The 17,649-nt window shown below is 30.4% G+C and overlaps 1 protein-coding gene across 1 annotated transcript; it reads left to right on the top strand.

Annotated features, from left to right (window-relative positions):
• Positions 1-902: 902 nt before the first annotated feature.
• On the top strand, positions 903-6,038 carry LOC101204980 (disease resistance protein RGA2). The gene is made up of 3 exons (XM_011660145.2): positions 903-1,789; positions 1,925-4,129; positions 5,864-6,038. The coding sequence occupies exons 1-3, from the start codon at positions 903-905 to the stop codon at positions 6,036-6,038; spliced, it is 3,267 nt and encodes a 1,088-aa protein (XP_011658447.2).
• Positions 6,039-17,649: the final 11,611 nt, after the last annotated feature.

Raw genomic sequence — 17,649 nt, 5'->3', positions numbered from 1 at the left:
GTTTACCAGTGATAGAAATCTATTTGCAATTTTTTTTAAAATGTTGTTACATAATTAACGTTGCCACGAAGTAAAATTGAAAACTAAAAAAAGGAAGCTTTCAAAATGATGAAAAAGAAAACAAATCCAATTACCAAACATATATGGTTGTTAGAAAATTACTTTCTAATAAATAATGCTATGGAGAAACTCAGTTCGTATTATTACTCTACTTTCATCATTGGCTAAAAGCAAAATATTTGTAACTTTTTAGGATATCCCATTAGGATCAATTCATTGAATTTTAATATTATTGATCAATTTTTACGTACATCCATAAAATCTTTCTCATTATTACAGAGTTTCCTAAAAAAAAAAAAGAATTTGCATCCAATTCAATATATACATACTTCGCCTTCCTTGTGCTTTGACTTGTGTAAACACGAAAACCCTAAGCTAAATTTGAAATTATTGAAAGAATTCTTCAGGTTTGAAGGATATGTATTTTTATTTTAATATATAAAATTTTAAAAATAGAAAAAAAAACATTAAAATGGTTATCAAACGTAATCTTTTATCTAATTAGGTGAAATTTTATTAGTTAATCACAACTATATGAAGTCTTTGTTTTTATAAATGTTTTGGAATTTGCAAGATGTTGAAACAATAAACAAAAAAGAATAAGAAAACAACAAAAAAGGAATTGGTGGGTTTTTTGTAAGACAATATTCTCCACCCAGTTTCCAAAGTAACCCTTCTTGAATTTCCCGTCAAGATTTACAAATTAGAAAACTCATAAAGCTTATAAGTAAACAAACAAATTAAAGATTAGATTAGAAATTACAAAAAGAGTCGAAATATAAAGGTTCAAGTTCCAATTCTCTCCAAGCAAAAGAAAGACTTCACTCACTCAGTTTTCATCTATGGCAGAATCCATTCTGTGCAGCCTTGCAGGAAGCATTATTACCAAATTGGGTTCTTTCGCACTTCAAGACCTTGGATTGTTGTGGGGTTTCCATGATGAACTTGACAAACTGAAAGGCACTGTTTCCGCCCTCGAAGCCGTACTTCTCGACGCAGAAGAGAAGCAGTCCAAAAGTCGTGCAGTGAAGGACTGGATTTTAAAGCTTAAAGATACTTTCTACGACATCGACGATTTGTTGGACGTGTTCTCCTATGAATCTTTGAAAAGACAAGTTATGACCAAACATAGAACTAATAACACCAAAAAAGTACGCATTTTCTTCTCAAAATCTAATCAAATTGCATTTCGTTTGAAAATGAGTCAAAAAATCAAAAGGGTCCGAGAGAAATTAGATGCAATTGCTATGGATAAAACTCAATTCAATCTTTATGAGAATACTAGGGAAATACAAGATGATGAATCGACAAAACGACTGGAGACTACCTCTTTCATACGTGAAGGAGAAATAATTGGTCGGGATGATGACAAAAAAAGTATTATACATTATCTATTGGATACCAACATCCACGAAGATAGTGTTGCAGTGATTGCTATTATTGGAATGGGAGGATTAGGAAAGACTGCTCTTGTTCAATCTATTTATGGTGACGAGAAGGTAAAGAAACATTTTGAGTTGACAATGTGGGTGTGTATTTCTGAAGAATTTGATGTCAAAGTAATTATTGAAAAAATTATAGAGTCTCTCACAAAAAAGAAACGTGAGCCTGACCTTCAGCTTGATACGTTGCAAAGCATGGTCCGAGAGAAAATTGATGGAAAAAGATACTTGCTTGTCATGGATGATGTGTGGAATGTTAATCGTGCAAAATGGATAAGTCTAAAAAGGTATCTCATGGGTGGAGCTAAGGGAAGTAGGATTTTGATCACAACCCGTACTCATCAAGTTGCACAGACTTTTGAAACAATTTTATCCCATCATTTAAAAGAACTAGATGAAGAAAAATCTTGGAAATTGTTTAGAAAAATGGCATTTTCCAACGAATCAGAGGTGCTTGAGAATTCAAAGTTGGTTGTAATTGGTAAGGAGATTGTTACAAAGTTGAAAGGTTCTCCTCTTGCAATAAGAGTAATTGGGAGTTATCTCTATTCAAAAAAGTCAGAAAAGGATTGGTTGTCATTCAAGGACCATGAACTCGACACAATCATGCAACAAGAAAATGAGATACAATCGATACTAAAGATCAGTTTTAACCACCTCTCATCTAGTTTGAAGCATTGTTTCACATATTGTGCATTATTCTCCAAAGATTATCACCATGAAATTCGAAAAAATGATTTGATAAAACAATGGATGGCACAAGGCTTCATTCAACCACATAATAAGAAGGCAATGGAAGATGTTGGTGATGATTATTTCGAAGAACTACTGGGGAGATCATTTTTTCAAGACATAAGAAAAAACAAATGGGGAGAGATCAAGAAGTTCAAGATGCACGACATCATACACGATCTTGCATGTTCTGTTGTAGAAAATGATTGTGTACTTGCTAATGATGACACTAAGTCCATTGACAAAAGGACTCGACATGTGTCAATTTCGGCCTTCAACTCAATGACAAGATGGAAACTCATTACAAAATCATTAATAGAGGCAAAGAATTTGAGAACATTGAATTATGCTCGTCGTCATCACATCGATCTCTCTAATCATTTGCGGTTACGAACATTGAATTTGGAGTTTCATTTTGTTCCCAAGTGTATTGGTAAGATGAAACATTTGAGATATATTAATATTACTTACTGTTATATTGATTTCCTTCCCAAGGCAGTTACAAAACTGTACCATTTGGAAACACTCATCATTCGTGGATGTCTCGAGCTAAGAGAATTGTCAAGTGATATTAAGAATCTTATCAATCTTAGACATCTAGATATTAAGGATTTTAAACATGTTTGGAGTTATATGCCAAAAGGAATGGGTTCAATGACTACCCTTCAAACAATGAATTTGTTTATATTGGGAGAGAATAAAGGTGGTGAGTTAAGTGAACTCAATGGATTGGTCAACTTGAGAGGATCATTAAGTATTCAACAATTGCAGTTCTGCAAACCCATTGGCTTAGAAAATGTTAAATACCTTGAAGAAAAATCCAGAATTCAAAAGTTGGAATTACATTGGAAGACCTATCAAAGGGAATCTAAAATTGATGATGAAGATGAGAGAGTTTTGGAGAGCTTGAAACCACATTCAAATCTTCAAAAAATACGCATAGAAGGATATAGAGGATTGAAGTTATGTAACTGGTTCTCATTTGATTCTATTGTGAATTTGGTCTTTATAAAGCTTTTCAACTGTGAAAAATTGCAACAGCTTCCTCGATTTGATCGATTTCCTTTTCTCAAACATCTTCATCTGGAAGATTTACCGAGTATCGAGTATATTGCTATTAACAATTATGTTTCTTCATCAATGACTACTTTCTTTCCATCCCTTGAGAATCTAAGCATCATTAAGTTGCCTAACTTGAAAGAATGGTGGAAGGGGGAAAGCATTGATCAAAATACTTCATTTCCAACAATTTTACGTCATCTTTCTCAACTAAAGATTCATTATTGTAGACAATTGGCTTCTATTCCACAACATGGACCTTTGCAATCATTGGACATACGTGATATCAGTTTGCAACTTTTTGAGTTGGTAATCAAAATGACCGCTACGAACATTATTGTTGGGGAGGATTCTTCTTCTTCAGCGAATGATATGTTTATTAGATCCTCATCTTCTCTAAAGATCTGGAAGATTGATTGGGAGTTTCTACCAAATGACTTATTCTCCAATGTGACACATCTCCAGTCTCTTGTCATAGGACGTTGCTTCAATTTAAAAATGTCTTTTGATGATGATAATGTAAGATGGAAAGAACTCGGAAGTCTTCGCACACTTCGACTTTGTTTCATCCCCAAATTAGAGTATTTGCCTAAGGGTTTCCAATATTTGAAAGCACTCGAACATTTGGAACTACTTTGGTGTGAAAATTTGGCGTGTATTTTAGGGATTGAGCATCTCACTTCACTATCACGATTGGAAATTTCAAATTGTCCTAATTTAACTTCTTTGCCGGAAGGGATGACTCAACTTATTTCATTAACATGTTTGATAATCGATGATTGTCCCAATTTAAGTACCTTGCCAGAAGGGCTTCATCACCTCCTTAATACCCCGAGGTACGCACCACTAATTTTTTCCCACTAATAAACATAATTTTCGCATTTCTTTAAAAAAAAATCATAATTCATATGTTCATATGTCCATATGTTTAACCTTTTTAAAATTAAGTTAATAAACACCACTTACACATATTGATTTCTATATACTTTCTTGCCTCACAATTACAAAAACTATATTACTTGACACACTTTTGCAGTCATGTATCTATGTGTACTCGACGTTTTTTAAAACATCAACTCAGCTAAGTATGTATCAAGAATAAGAGAAATATGTTCGACCTACATATTTTAGAAGTCTTTTATCAAAATCCAAAATTTGAAAACTTAAAAAGTACTATTTCAAAAATTTTGGATAAGACAAGATGAAAACGTTGAGAATTAACAAATAATATTTTTAAAAATCAAGCTAAATTTTAAAAATTATTAGAATGAAAAGCTTAGTAAAAACTTTTCTTTTATTTTAGAAATTTTGATAAAGAATGAAAAATATTTCTATAACAAATTGAAAACCACGTAAGATAAAATTATTTTCAAACGAAACCTTTTAACTTTTATTTCTCATTTCAATATAACCGTCAATTTCCCTTTCTATATCATTGATTCTAAGAAATGATTAGAGAAATATAATCCCTCGTATTAAATGTGATCAAGGTTGTGATGAAAATGACATATAGAAATTAAAATTAAACCTTTGATAACTCGTATAGACTAAAATAAATCAAATTCAAGTATTGATGTTATACCTTCTAAACATTATTTTCATATCATGTATTGGAACGCGGTTGAATTTTATTAATGTTATAATTAGCAATTTTGATCTTAGGGTTTAGAGAAATACATTATATAAACTCTCTAACGCTACTTGCACATGGAGATTTGTATTAGTTTTTATATTTCCTCTCTAAAAATAAAGTGTTTTCTTTCTCTTTGTTCGTGAACGTAGTAGCTATGACATTGCAAATCTCTATGTTGATTTTCTACTATTTTTGTTTTTTATTTATATTTGATTGTTGGTTTCACAACAGATACGAAGTTGACGAGGAATTATATTTGACATGAAGTAAGGAAAGAAGATCACCCAAAACCATTTGTAAGAGAAACATAAAGAAACAACACATTGGTTGGGTGCCACTTTTACAAAACTTCTACTTTTACTTTGTTAAACTGTTCAGGTTGTAGGTATTTATGTTGATGGTGATTTTGAATATGGTCACGTGTTTTTTATTCTTTTTCTTTTAAGAAAGGTTTTCTACGTTTAAATTGTTATCTTCTTTGTGTTCGTTTTTATTATTTTCTACATGTTCTTAATTTCTACCACTTAAACAAAGGAGTATTGGGTCTTAAATTGTATCAACAACTTTAATATACTTTTCCTTTTAATCCTTCATTCGAAAGCAAGTCCATTAATAAGTTTATATTTTATGGCAGAATTCTTTATTCGTTACCAGTTGTGTTATTTCTAACGTGTGACATGATAATTAATTGTATTAATTAAAAAGAACACAATAACCAACTTCTTTCCCTTGGATAGTCTTTCTTTTATCCCTATGTGCATAATTTATTATCATGGGTTTTATAAAACAAAATCAAATTAATTGAGGGAAATGATTAGTATGGTAGATGAAAGTTAAGAGGGTGGACTGAGGATTGAGTTTTGTTCATCCAAATATCCTACCAAGAAAGAAAGACCTTTACACACTTTTCATTTATGGCACAATCAATTCTGTTTAGCCTTTCAGCAAATATTGCAACCAAATTGGGTTCTTTCTCGCTCCTAGAGCTTGGATTGTTGTGGATCGGTTTCCATGAAGAGCTTGACAAACTGAAAGACACTCTTTTCGCCATCCAAGTAGTACTTCTCGACGCAGAACATAAGCAGTACAAGAGTTATGCGGTGAAGGAATAGGTTTCAAGGCTCAAAGGTGCTTTCTACGATATTGATGATTTGATAGACGAGTTCTCCTATGAAGCCTTCAAAAGACAAGTTATATGACCAAACATAGAACTAACAACAAGCAAGAAATGTATTGTACATAATCTATTGGATACTAACATCGTAAAGGAAAATGTTACTATGGTTGCCCTTATTGGAATGGGAGGATTAGGAAAGACCGCCCTTGCTCAATCTATCTACATCGATATGAAGGAAAAGAAACATTTTGAACTGACAATAATGTGGGTGTGTATTTATGAAAAATTTGATATCAAAGTAATTGTTAAAAGTATTATATAATCTCTCACAAAAAAGAGACCTGAGCCCAGCCTTCACCTCTATACGTTGCAAAGTATGCTTCGAGAACAAATTGATGGAAAAAATACTTGCTTGTCATGGATGATGTGTGGAATGTTAATCGGGTGAAATGGATTAGTCTTTCTTATGGATGGAGCTAAGGGAAGTAGGATATGATCACAACTCGTACTCATCAAGTTGCACATATCTCTGACACAGTTTTGTTCCATCATTTAAGTGAATCAGACAAGGACAACTTTTGGGAGTTATTTAGAAAAATGGAATTTTTCAACGAATCATATAGGTGCTTGAAAATTGATAGTTGGTTGTAATCGGCAAGGAGGGTAATTGAGAGCTATCTGTATTCTAAAAAGTTAGAAGTAGGGTCATCGCTTAAAATGCTCTCCTTACTTTTTTTGTATTGTGTGCACACTTCTATGCGATAGGTCATGGGTCATGATCACATCATGCAAAATGCTCACTATGTATCTATTCATTGAGTAATAGCTAAGTCCTCGTTGAGTACAAGTTTTTCTATTGCTCATCTAAGTGCACGCAAACAGTAGGTTCACTTGGGTGATCCAGGCTCGAACACAGGGAATTAGTTCCAAACATTAGTTCTAAGGTCTACTTATCATTTAGTCGTTATGAAAATTGGGTTTAAAAGAATGTAAACAAAACTAAAACTACTTACTTACACCTAGAGACTCATGCACAAACGAATAAATTATGGCAAGATGGAGGATAGAGCGAACGAACTTGCGTGTAAGAGAAGGGTAAAGGAAGGTCACATGCTATCAGATGAGTAAGATATATGACTACCTCGATGCGATATAACCCATCAAACTATCTTATGGTTAAGGTTTCCTCCTCTCGAAGTCATTGAACGCCACACTTGGTCTTCTTTCGAGATCCAAATGACTATGATTAACTAAATTATTTATTTATATCTAAAAATAATTATTTATTCTACTTAGAGTGCTTCACATTTAAGGACAACAACCTCTCAGCCCCTATTATCCACACTTGTTCGTCTTTCAGGATACAAATGAAAGAAGGCATCTTGCAAAGTAAATAAAATTCTTCCTTACGTGTATTAACCACGTCCTTGCTACTCACCCTTGGGTAGTTGGTGACATACACTAGTTAAGTGCATAATGTAGCTCAACTAACACACTAAGCGGTACAAATAAATATTACTTAACGCGAACAAATCATAAACCTAAACTATAAATAATACAAAGACATATGAATAGTAGAGGCATAAATAGATTGAAGAGCGTATAAAGATACGTTGTATTAAAGAATGAAGGCTTTCAGCCAATGTACAATATGAATGAATACAATGTAAAGAAAAAGTAAGTGGAAAGAGGAAGAAAATGAAATACAAGTTGGGGGGAAACGGGGGATGGACTCTTCTCCTCCTACACTTTAAGATTTCGTGTTACAATCTGGTCGAGAAGATGATGGAGTGGTGTACACACAGTGGTGAGACTAATCCTTGCCATCAACTCTTTAGGTTTTGGCCCATGTAGGCCCTATTTGTGCCCATACAAGCATGTCACCCATTTAGGCGTCTCTTCTTTATGGTGGGGGTGGTGTTCTTTTATAGACAGCTTTAGGCGGAAAACTTCTATTCCTCTAAGATTATCAGTGTTGATTCCATTCCTCTGAGGTCACATCACTCCAACTACCATTATTATCCAATAGTGAGCCTTCCTCGCGTGATGACATGGTTCCTCGCCTAGAGACATTAATTACCAAATGAGTTTCCATCGCGTAGTTCTTACGGAAGATGTCTCTGCTTCACTTGTTTCTTTCTTTATATTCATCATGCGCTTAGATATGAAAACCACGTAAAACAGGCATAATGCTTATGTATAGTTTATTTCTAAATACTTATGTATTTACAACGTAAGTTACGCATTTTGATCATCTTCTTATGCATTTTGACCTCATTATTCTAATACAAGAGATTGTAATAACGGTTATTTATACACGTTATCACACCCCCAAATTTAGAATAATGTTTGTCCTCAAGCATCACTCCGTATCTAATTGTCTGCACGCACTATTCTTCTTCAAAGACTCACCTTCCCTTTTGCGTTTCTACACTTCTTAAAACGCAAGCAAGCGTACTTTTTGCTATGAAAATATTTCTAAGTTCAGAATGTGGCAAGCTTAATACTAAAAATACCATTGTTCATTCCCCACATTAAATCTTATCTTCCGCTTCAGAAATGTCTAGATTTTTCAAAAAAAATTGAATCCTTTTGTTTGGCAAAATAATGCTTTTTATTGTATTTACTTATGTTTTGGCGATAACTAGAAAATCATTGGTACTCTATGAGTCCATTTCTCTCCACAATTGTAACTCATATCGCCTCTTATTACTTAACTCTCTAAATTTTATTTTTGAAGCTATGCTTCTTTATTTTTGCGAGAGAAGGCAACATAGGAGTTGTTATTTAAATTTAATAAAGGAATACAAAATTTTAAAATTTTCACTTTTTGGCTTAGTTTTAACTTTTATTTAAATGTCATTGTTTTTAAACGCCTTAAGAAAATTTCTAAACGTGGCTCTCGCACACTCGCAAGTTTAGAGACTGCAAAGTCCTCACTGCTAAAAATAAATGATAAGATTATTCGCACAAAAATTTTACAAATGAGGTATGAGATAAAGCTTGCTCACCTAACAAACTAGAGAAATACTTTCTAAGGTTCCTTAACAAGTTAAACGCCTTAATAACAAATGAAACTTTATTTCACATAATTTATTTCATTGAAGTGTTATTGAATCATGAAGAAAACTATAATACTACAAAGCAGAGAGCCAAGCTTGCGACAAGAAAAATTAAACGCATAAGTAAAAAGATAGAAAAATTACATATAACATAATTTAAAAGACCAAACAATTAGTGACACTTAGCATATCCTTTAAGGATTACGATAGTAAATGAGGTTTCAGCGAAGATGGTGCTGGTGGAGTTATTCTCATTTTTGCTATCGGATCACAACGCATCATCAAATTTGCTAAGGTTCGGAGTAGGTGAATAAGGTTTGCGTGAAAGAGTTTTTAGCGGGGAATGTTGGCAATTTGGACTTGTGAGGAGTTTAAGTGGTTTGTCATTGGAGGATTGGAGGATTACATAGAGGTCAAGGCGGTGGGCTTGCAACAAGACATCCTTGGATTCGTCAGCGTAAAAGGATTGTCCTTTCTTCATTCCTAAGGTTTCCTCCTCTTCTTGTATGTTCCATCATTACCCCCTTTCTTTAACCCCTTTATATCCTTAATTGTTCTCGAGGTATATTTTGATTTATCCTTTGTCGTATGGATGGTGATGAGGTCCCTTTTTCCTTCTCTCCTTTCCCTCTATCAGTTCCCGCAAGAACTCTTTAAATGTGTTTTTCTTCTTCCCTTCTTGCGATTGGGCACTTTCTCCTCCGACAAAGTGTTTCTGTCACTTTCTTTCTCAAACTCCTTCGTAGCTTCCTCCTCCACTTTTGTCTCCAACTTTATTTCTTTGTTTCTTCGTCCAAGGACTCAAATTTATTTATCTTGTTTTTTTTGGGTCCTTGTTGCTAAAACTTTAAAATAAGGCCCCATGCAAGGAAGTGTTTCCCATTGGAAGCTCAATATCCTCCTTTCTTGCTCTGCTGATTCACCTTTTCTTTCTTCTTCTCATTTTCTTCTTATTACATTTTCTTTTATTCATGTTTATCTTTTCACTTTTGTTTGCTTTTTTCCTTACATTTCCTTTTATCCTTCTATTTTCTCCCTCAGTTCTTCTTAACCTATCTTGTCATCCTTCTTCTTTTCGTGAGCTTGTTGCATAATGAGGCGAGAAGGTGGGTCACTTGGTATCCAGGACCTTGTAGCCTTATGAGGGGTTATTTACAGTCATAGTACCGGGAGTCATGGAAAGTCCTTCTATGACAGTTTTTGAAAACTATCACAATAAATTTTTTCATGACATAAAATAAATATCATTAATTATTGTTTTATGACAACAAATAACTCTCATATTTTATATTATGACAACAAATAACTGTCATCATTTGTGTATTAAGGACAATTTAAAAATGTCGCAAATTCGTTTATTATGACATTTTTTAAATGTCAAGGATATGTCAATCGTGACCGTTTTTTTAGAAAATTAAATGTCATTGTTTTGCCATTGACAACATTTTTTTCTGTTAAATATAGGAAAATCCTGACAGTTTTTTTTATAAAAATAAATGTCATTGTTTTATTATTGACGACAATTGTGGACGAATTCATATATTATGACATTTATTTCCTATTGCAAATTCCTTAATTAATATTGTTTTTCCATGTTCTCCTTGTCGCTCCTTCATTACACGAACCATTTCAATGACAATAATGATATAATACATAACATCCATATAGAAACAAATGGTTGACACTTTAATATAAATACGCTATAATATACTTTGTAATATCCGTACATTTTTAATCAAGTTTGAATAATTTACAAGTATGGAATTACAGCTCTTAATCAAAATCAGTGTAAATACCATCATAATACATATAACATGATTTTCGTACAAGCATAAACAACCAACCGGTAATCATTCGCCTCTCAAAATATTCTTGGTTGCTTGAAGCATGGTCAAATCCTTCAATTTTAAAAATAGTCCGTGTATTTTGATGACCCTAGCTTCTTTAAAAAAAAATTCATGAACTTTGTCGGCTTCATTAAAACCTACAAAAACAACATGAATATAAGGAAGTAAATATTATGGTTATGCATACCAAAAAATAGAATACAATCTGCATATCAATCTTCCATCTTCATCTCTAAAAACACTCCATAAGAATGTAACGATAATTATATGACATAAATTTAAATAATAGATGCAACCAAAACAGTCAACTAACAAAAAAAAAAAAAAACAAAGATAGAACTCAGACTGAACTCATCATTTAAATAACAGATGCAACATATGCATAATCTACTTCTATTTTCCAACAAAGAAAAGAAAAAGTAAGAAAAACAATAGTTTTATTTTTCCAATCAATTTAATTCACATATATCATGTACAAATGTTTGCCAAAAAGATGGAATTCAGATAAAATTGAAAATTGCACACCTTACCAACGATCCATGGAGTTTAGGGAAATAGGGAAAGAGTGACAGAGAACAAGTTTATATAGAGAGAGAAATAGAAAAGGAACAAACGACATACAAGTGAGTAGGTGATGGCTGTGGATTGAATGTTGAAGAGAATGAATATATTATATATATAAATATATTATTTTAGTTATCTTCTATGACATCAAATAACTGTCGTGAAAAGTATTATCCGAAAAATTTTGCTTTTTCCCACCAAAAATGTGTTTTTCACCTTTTGTGTCAATTTTTTTTTCTTCTTCCATTTTGTGATATAAATAACCGTCGTAGTAGAGGGTTTTTCTTGTATTGTACGACTTCAAATCCCTTCTCAATTTCGCCTTCCACGGTCTATATAACATATGAGACTGAACAAAACCAACCAAATCAACAAAATCACCCAACACATTCAAAGATGAGAGAAACCAAAAAAATAGATGGAATGCATAGTCGGGGATGGTGATCTTGGCCTCTTGAATTAAAATTTAATGTAAAATGGGAAACATTGAATACTTTGTCATGTTACTTAAATTGAATTAAATTAAATTTTGTGGAAGAAACATTTCATTTAAAAATTAAAAATCACCAAAATGAACACTTGATTCTAGTTTTAGGATTTCTTTTTTTATGCTCATATTTGGGATATTTGAAAAATAGAAGACATATATAGTTGCTAAATTGTTTATTTAATTTGAAACCCATTACAATTTTCCTATTATTATTATTATGGAAATGAGGTGGTTGGGTATTTTTATGATAATATTTATAAATAATGAGTAGGATGAATGTAATTGGCGATGTCATATAAACAATATAATATATTGAAATATGGAAAATAAGTAGTAGTGACAGAGATTAAGGAAATATCAACTTAGTTTCCTTTCCCGAGAGCCCATAATGTCAAACTATGTGTTAACTAACTCAAATAAATGACAAGTTTTGCCCCAAACTTGAGCCACCTAAATTAACACAATATGGTCATTTCATTTCCTTTGCAATAACTATACCCTTTATTAACCCTAAATTACTAATTAATCTTAACTTTACCACTAAACCATTATTGATGGAATTATACACATTTTCTAAACTTCATCCTACCTCAAACTATTTTTCTTCTAAAATAATAATAAAATAACCTTTATCATTATTACAAACAAATCAAATGCTAACTAAAATGTTCTATTAAAACTTTTAATAACATACAGATTAAATTGTAATTTGAAACTCACCACCATCGTTTATATGAGCTACTTAAGTGAATTATATGATTGTCAAAGTTGACATTGTGTATAATCATCTATTTTTGTATCAACACAATTGCACATTAGTTCACGAACATATATTAAAATTGTAGACGTCGATAAATTGATGTAATACAATAAGTTGGTTCTCATACTTTATTAGTTTTCTATAAGAATGGATTAAAATAAATACATTATTTAATAATAATCTATGTTTAAATTAATTCAATGATTTTTTTTGTTATTTGTTTAGTTAGTTTAATGGTTTATTTATTTATTCAAACAAATATTTATGAGTATGTTCTTTTATTCATACACTTTTTAGTTATTCATAATACATACAAATAAATTTATAAAAGTAAATTTTAACTCTTTTAGAAAATAACTCATTGCTTTTATTAATTAGCAAGGCAATAGCCATTGAAGTATTTTGGAATATTTATTTATGAATACCACACAACTCTTTTAATATATATATACGTGTGTATGATGTATATATGTATATGTATATGATGTGTATGTGTATATGTATATATAAAAAAAGATCATTTTAAAATAACTTTCAATAAGGAACTTGAAATTTAATCAAATTATTTATTTTAATTTACTGTGATTTTTTTCTCTTTATTAATCACAAATAATTGTGTTGAAGAATCATTTAAGATGGTTTTTTTCATTTTCATTTCTATTAATTAGTTGTTCAAATTCCTCATTTTAAATAAAATTTTACCTTTTAAACATACTAAGTTGCTTTTGCATCCACACTTACATAAACTTTCAATAATTGTTGAAAAGTGAAAGTGTGATAAAAAAAAATTGATATAATTTTATAACATTTGTTAATCTTTTAAAACACTAATTGTTCACAAATTATCAATTTATATATTAACTTTAGATGTGCAAAACTTAGTTTTATTGAAAAGTGTGGAATAAAAAAAATGTTCTTTCCTTCTCAGATTTAGTCCAACAATTTTCTCCAAATAGTGTTATTTTGAATAGATTGCTTTTAAATATATTTTAATACAATTTCAAACACATAATAATTAAATGTAACAACTATAATAGGCTCACTATTTTTATTTTTTAATTTTCGTAGTATATTAAATTTGTCAACAATTATAACTTTTGTTGATCACCTTCTTCCAAAAACTTCAAATTTTATTAATTAAAACTTTTGGTCATCATCTTAAACTAAATAACTAAATCCTAAATCAAAATAATGTAACTCATTCTTTGAAGATAAACTAAAAGTTTAAGAAAAAGAAAAGTTGTGTAAGTTGAGTGGAGAAATATGATGAAGTATTGAATTATTAAAAAGTAGAAACTATAATGTTTTATTATGAAGGGTTTCTATATGTTGAGCAATGTTGAAAAAGTGAGAATTGACAAAATGTGAGAAACATTAAAATAAGTTTATGTTTATATATTAGGTTTTGGAGGCAATTAATTTGTAATGGTTTCTTATTCTAAGTAAGACTCAATCTATAAGGGTAAATTAAATTGTATAGGGTCAATTATTAGTGTAAGGCTAGGTTTATGGTAAAGAGAGGTTGAAGATACTTTATAAAAATTAAATTAGAGAAACAAATGTATGTTAAAATGGTTTGTTTGGATTATGAGTTGTAGATATAGATTGGTAAAACATGAAGTTATGCTAAGAACTTTAAATGTGAACCAAGTTGATATAAAAGTCAAGGAAGCTTACATTTTGAGTTTTGATGGATGTCAATTCCAAATAGAATGGAAAGGTTTGGAGTGTCGATTTACTTTGGCAAAGCTTCGAAACTTCTTAGAAACATGGATCCTAACAATCGTGGCACCCAGCAGCATTTGCTTTCACATTTCTATAAAACTACAAACCTTCCTCACCTTCTAACTCAAACAAATTCACTCACTTTCTGATGGCTCCAAATACTGCGCCATTTACCAACTCCATCCATTTTCCTGCCACCACCCACCCAATTTCCAAACCCAGGAAGGTTTATACTCTAATTCCTGCGAGAAGAAAGCTAGTGAAGACGATGATGTATCACTCTGTAATCGACTTTCTTCAATCCCTCTTTTTTCGTTTGCGGGAAACCCAACACCCCGTGACTTAGCTTTGTAATTATGTTTTCCTATTAGGGTTTTTTTGTTTTATCTTCTTCTTCTTCTTCTTCATGGTTCCTCTGTTTTATTGTACGGAGAAAACAGAGCATTTTACGCTTTGCCTTGTTCTCCACAAATTACAAATGGTGTAATTAAATAAAGTTGTGATTTGTTTTTATTTTTGTGTCTCGTGGGAACTTTTAATGCTTATTTGTTGAATCAAACAGTGGGAGTTTGGTGTTTTTATTGGCCATTGCGTTGTTCAATCCAATTAGAAACAGAGACTTCGTTTGTTTTAGAAAACTGAATAGAAACTTCGTTGTCAACCAACCGGCACCGGTGACGCTTTTTCTTTTAAATTTTATTTAATTAATAAATAAGTTTTTGGGATCAATTTGGGTTAAAGTAAGGATTGTCGAGAAGAATAGTAAATTTTGCCTTTTACTGTCAGAAAATAGCAAAATATATATTTAAATGGTTAGAATAACAAACTATATGAAACAATTTCTCAACAGCTCCTATCAAATATAAAAAATACAATTGTTCACCTAAATCCAAAATTCATTGTAATTAAAATAACATATGTTACATACAAATTTTCTTAAAAATTATAAAGATTAGAAAAGTTGTCATTAATAAGAAGCTTTTCACCTGTTCGTCTTCCTCTTTCTCTTTTTTTTATTGACAGTTTTACAAGATTTTGATTTAATTTTAAAAAACACAGAAGAGAGTCATGGTTCAATAAGCTCTGACAAGAAATCATGAAACCCGAAAAAATTTCTTTAGGCCAAAACCTCTCAAACTTTTTTAAATTGAACAATGCAGTGATGATATTCTACAATAATCACTCATTTCTTATTCAATTCATCAAAAAAATCGCCACAACATTTGACGAAAACAAATGAGGACACAATTGACTTCTTCTTCAATTCTTCTCTCAACTATGTCCGTCTCTTGTCTCAATTCTTCTCTCACAATTGACTTCTTCTCTCAATTCTTCTCTCAATTCTTCTCTCACAATTGACTTCTCTCTCAATCTTTTTCTTTTCTTATCTAATAAAACCTAAAAGAAGAAGATTCAAATAATTACAAAAATGTCATCGAAGCATAATTAAATTCAAATTGTTATCAACAATATATATTAAAATTTAAATTCAAATTTTTATTAAAAATATATATGTATTATTTAATACATTGTTTAAAATATAACAAATTTGAAAATCTTGTATATATATCTTGTCTATCAACAAAAATAGAAAATTTAGTTAAGATTTATTAAATTTGAAGGTTGTTTGCAAAATACACTATTTTCCTGTTATTTCCAATATCATGTCAGCTATTAAAATACATTATATTTGAAATATATAAATTATCTTATAGCCTGACAAATGATACTATATCTTGATTACCAAAATTTTTACCTTTTTATGTGTCCCAAATCTGTTAGTTTATAAGATCATTCATACTTGACATATACTATGATTGAAAAATCTTAATTCTATTGGTTATTATAAAGTTTGATTAGTTAAACGACTATGAATATAATTCAATGATACCATTTAGGAAATAGTTAATTTCTTTTAGGGAAGAAAAATTTTCCTTGTTAAATGCATCGTAATTATAGGGAGAAATAACAAATAAAATCATTTCATGGAAGAATCTTTAAATGAATCATTCTATGGAAGTTTTAATTTCAATTTATTATTATGTTAAATGCAGTTATAGGAAGTTGTTATTATATCAAATGACATTAGTATAATATAGAGAATAATTGTTACATGCATAATTATAAAGAGGATACAATGTTATTAATATGAAGTTGTTATTACATCAAAATGCAAAATTTTAGGAAATAATACAATTTTAAATTCAAACTTTGAAGATTTTCCAACTATACTTTTAAAATAAAATGATAAAATAAATATTTATTACTATATATATAATCCGAAAACAATGAATGATAAATATGAAAATTGTGTATTTGTGTGATATAATAAAATGTTATTAAGTATTAATCAAATCTTAAGAAACGTACAATGAATAAATTATATTATCAATCATTATATGAAAATTTCTATATTTGTCTATGAAGAGGTAAAATCGATTGAAAATTTGTCAAAAGATGTCTACTTCAGGTGGTTTTGCTAAAAATCAAAATATTTGTTGGATTTGTTATTTTCCAAATCTTTATCTATTATTTTTTCATTCTCACGATTATCTCAGATAACCGTGACAAAGACAAAATTTAGTTTAACAAACTGAAAAATAGCAAATCTGAAAAAATATTAAGAATTTTGGCAAAACTGGTGGTTACATAATTTTTTGGATTTTTTTACCAAGTCGAATAATACGTGTTTTACAATTGAACAAAATTGCATATATCACTAAACCATACAAATAGTTAGTCATTGCATACTTAATTACAATACCTCAAACTTCTACCATATGAAGATATTGTTCTACCTAACTCTATGTCAAATATGAAAAATCTTAAAGTTTATAAAAGGGATAGTTGCAAATTTAGCAATTTGATTCAAAGTGATTAAGTATATAGCAACATTTTAAAAAATTTGCAAATATAACAAAATTTGTCAAATTCTATCAATGATATAAGTCTATCAGTGATAGTTTTGCTATATTTGCAATTTTTTTAAAATTTTGCTATATCTTTAATTATTATTTCTGAAATTGTTATCAATTGCAATTTCACTGCATGTAAAAAAGAACAAGAGTTTCAATATTAGACTACACAAGACATCAAGAATTAAGTTTCAATTTACGAAGTTAGTTCTTCGAGCATATTATTTTTTCATTAAAAAAAAT

This window comes from Cucumis sativus, chromosome 6 (genome assembly GCF_000004075.3).
Source record: "Cucumis sativus cultivar 9930 chromosome 6, Cucumber_9930_V3, whole genome shotgun sequence".
NCBI classification, from domain to species: domain Eukaryota; kingdom Viridiplantae; phylum Streptophyta; class Magnoliopsida; order Cucurbitales; family Cucurbitaceae; genus Cucumis; species Cucumis sativus.
The sequence above is the reverse complement of the archived record's forward strand: the minus strand, read 5'-3'. Positions and strand labels throughout refer to the sequence as shown.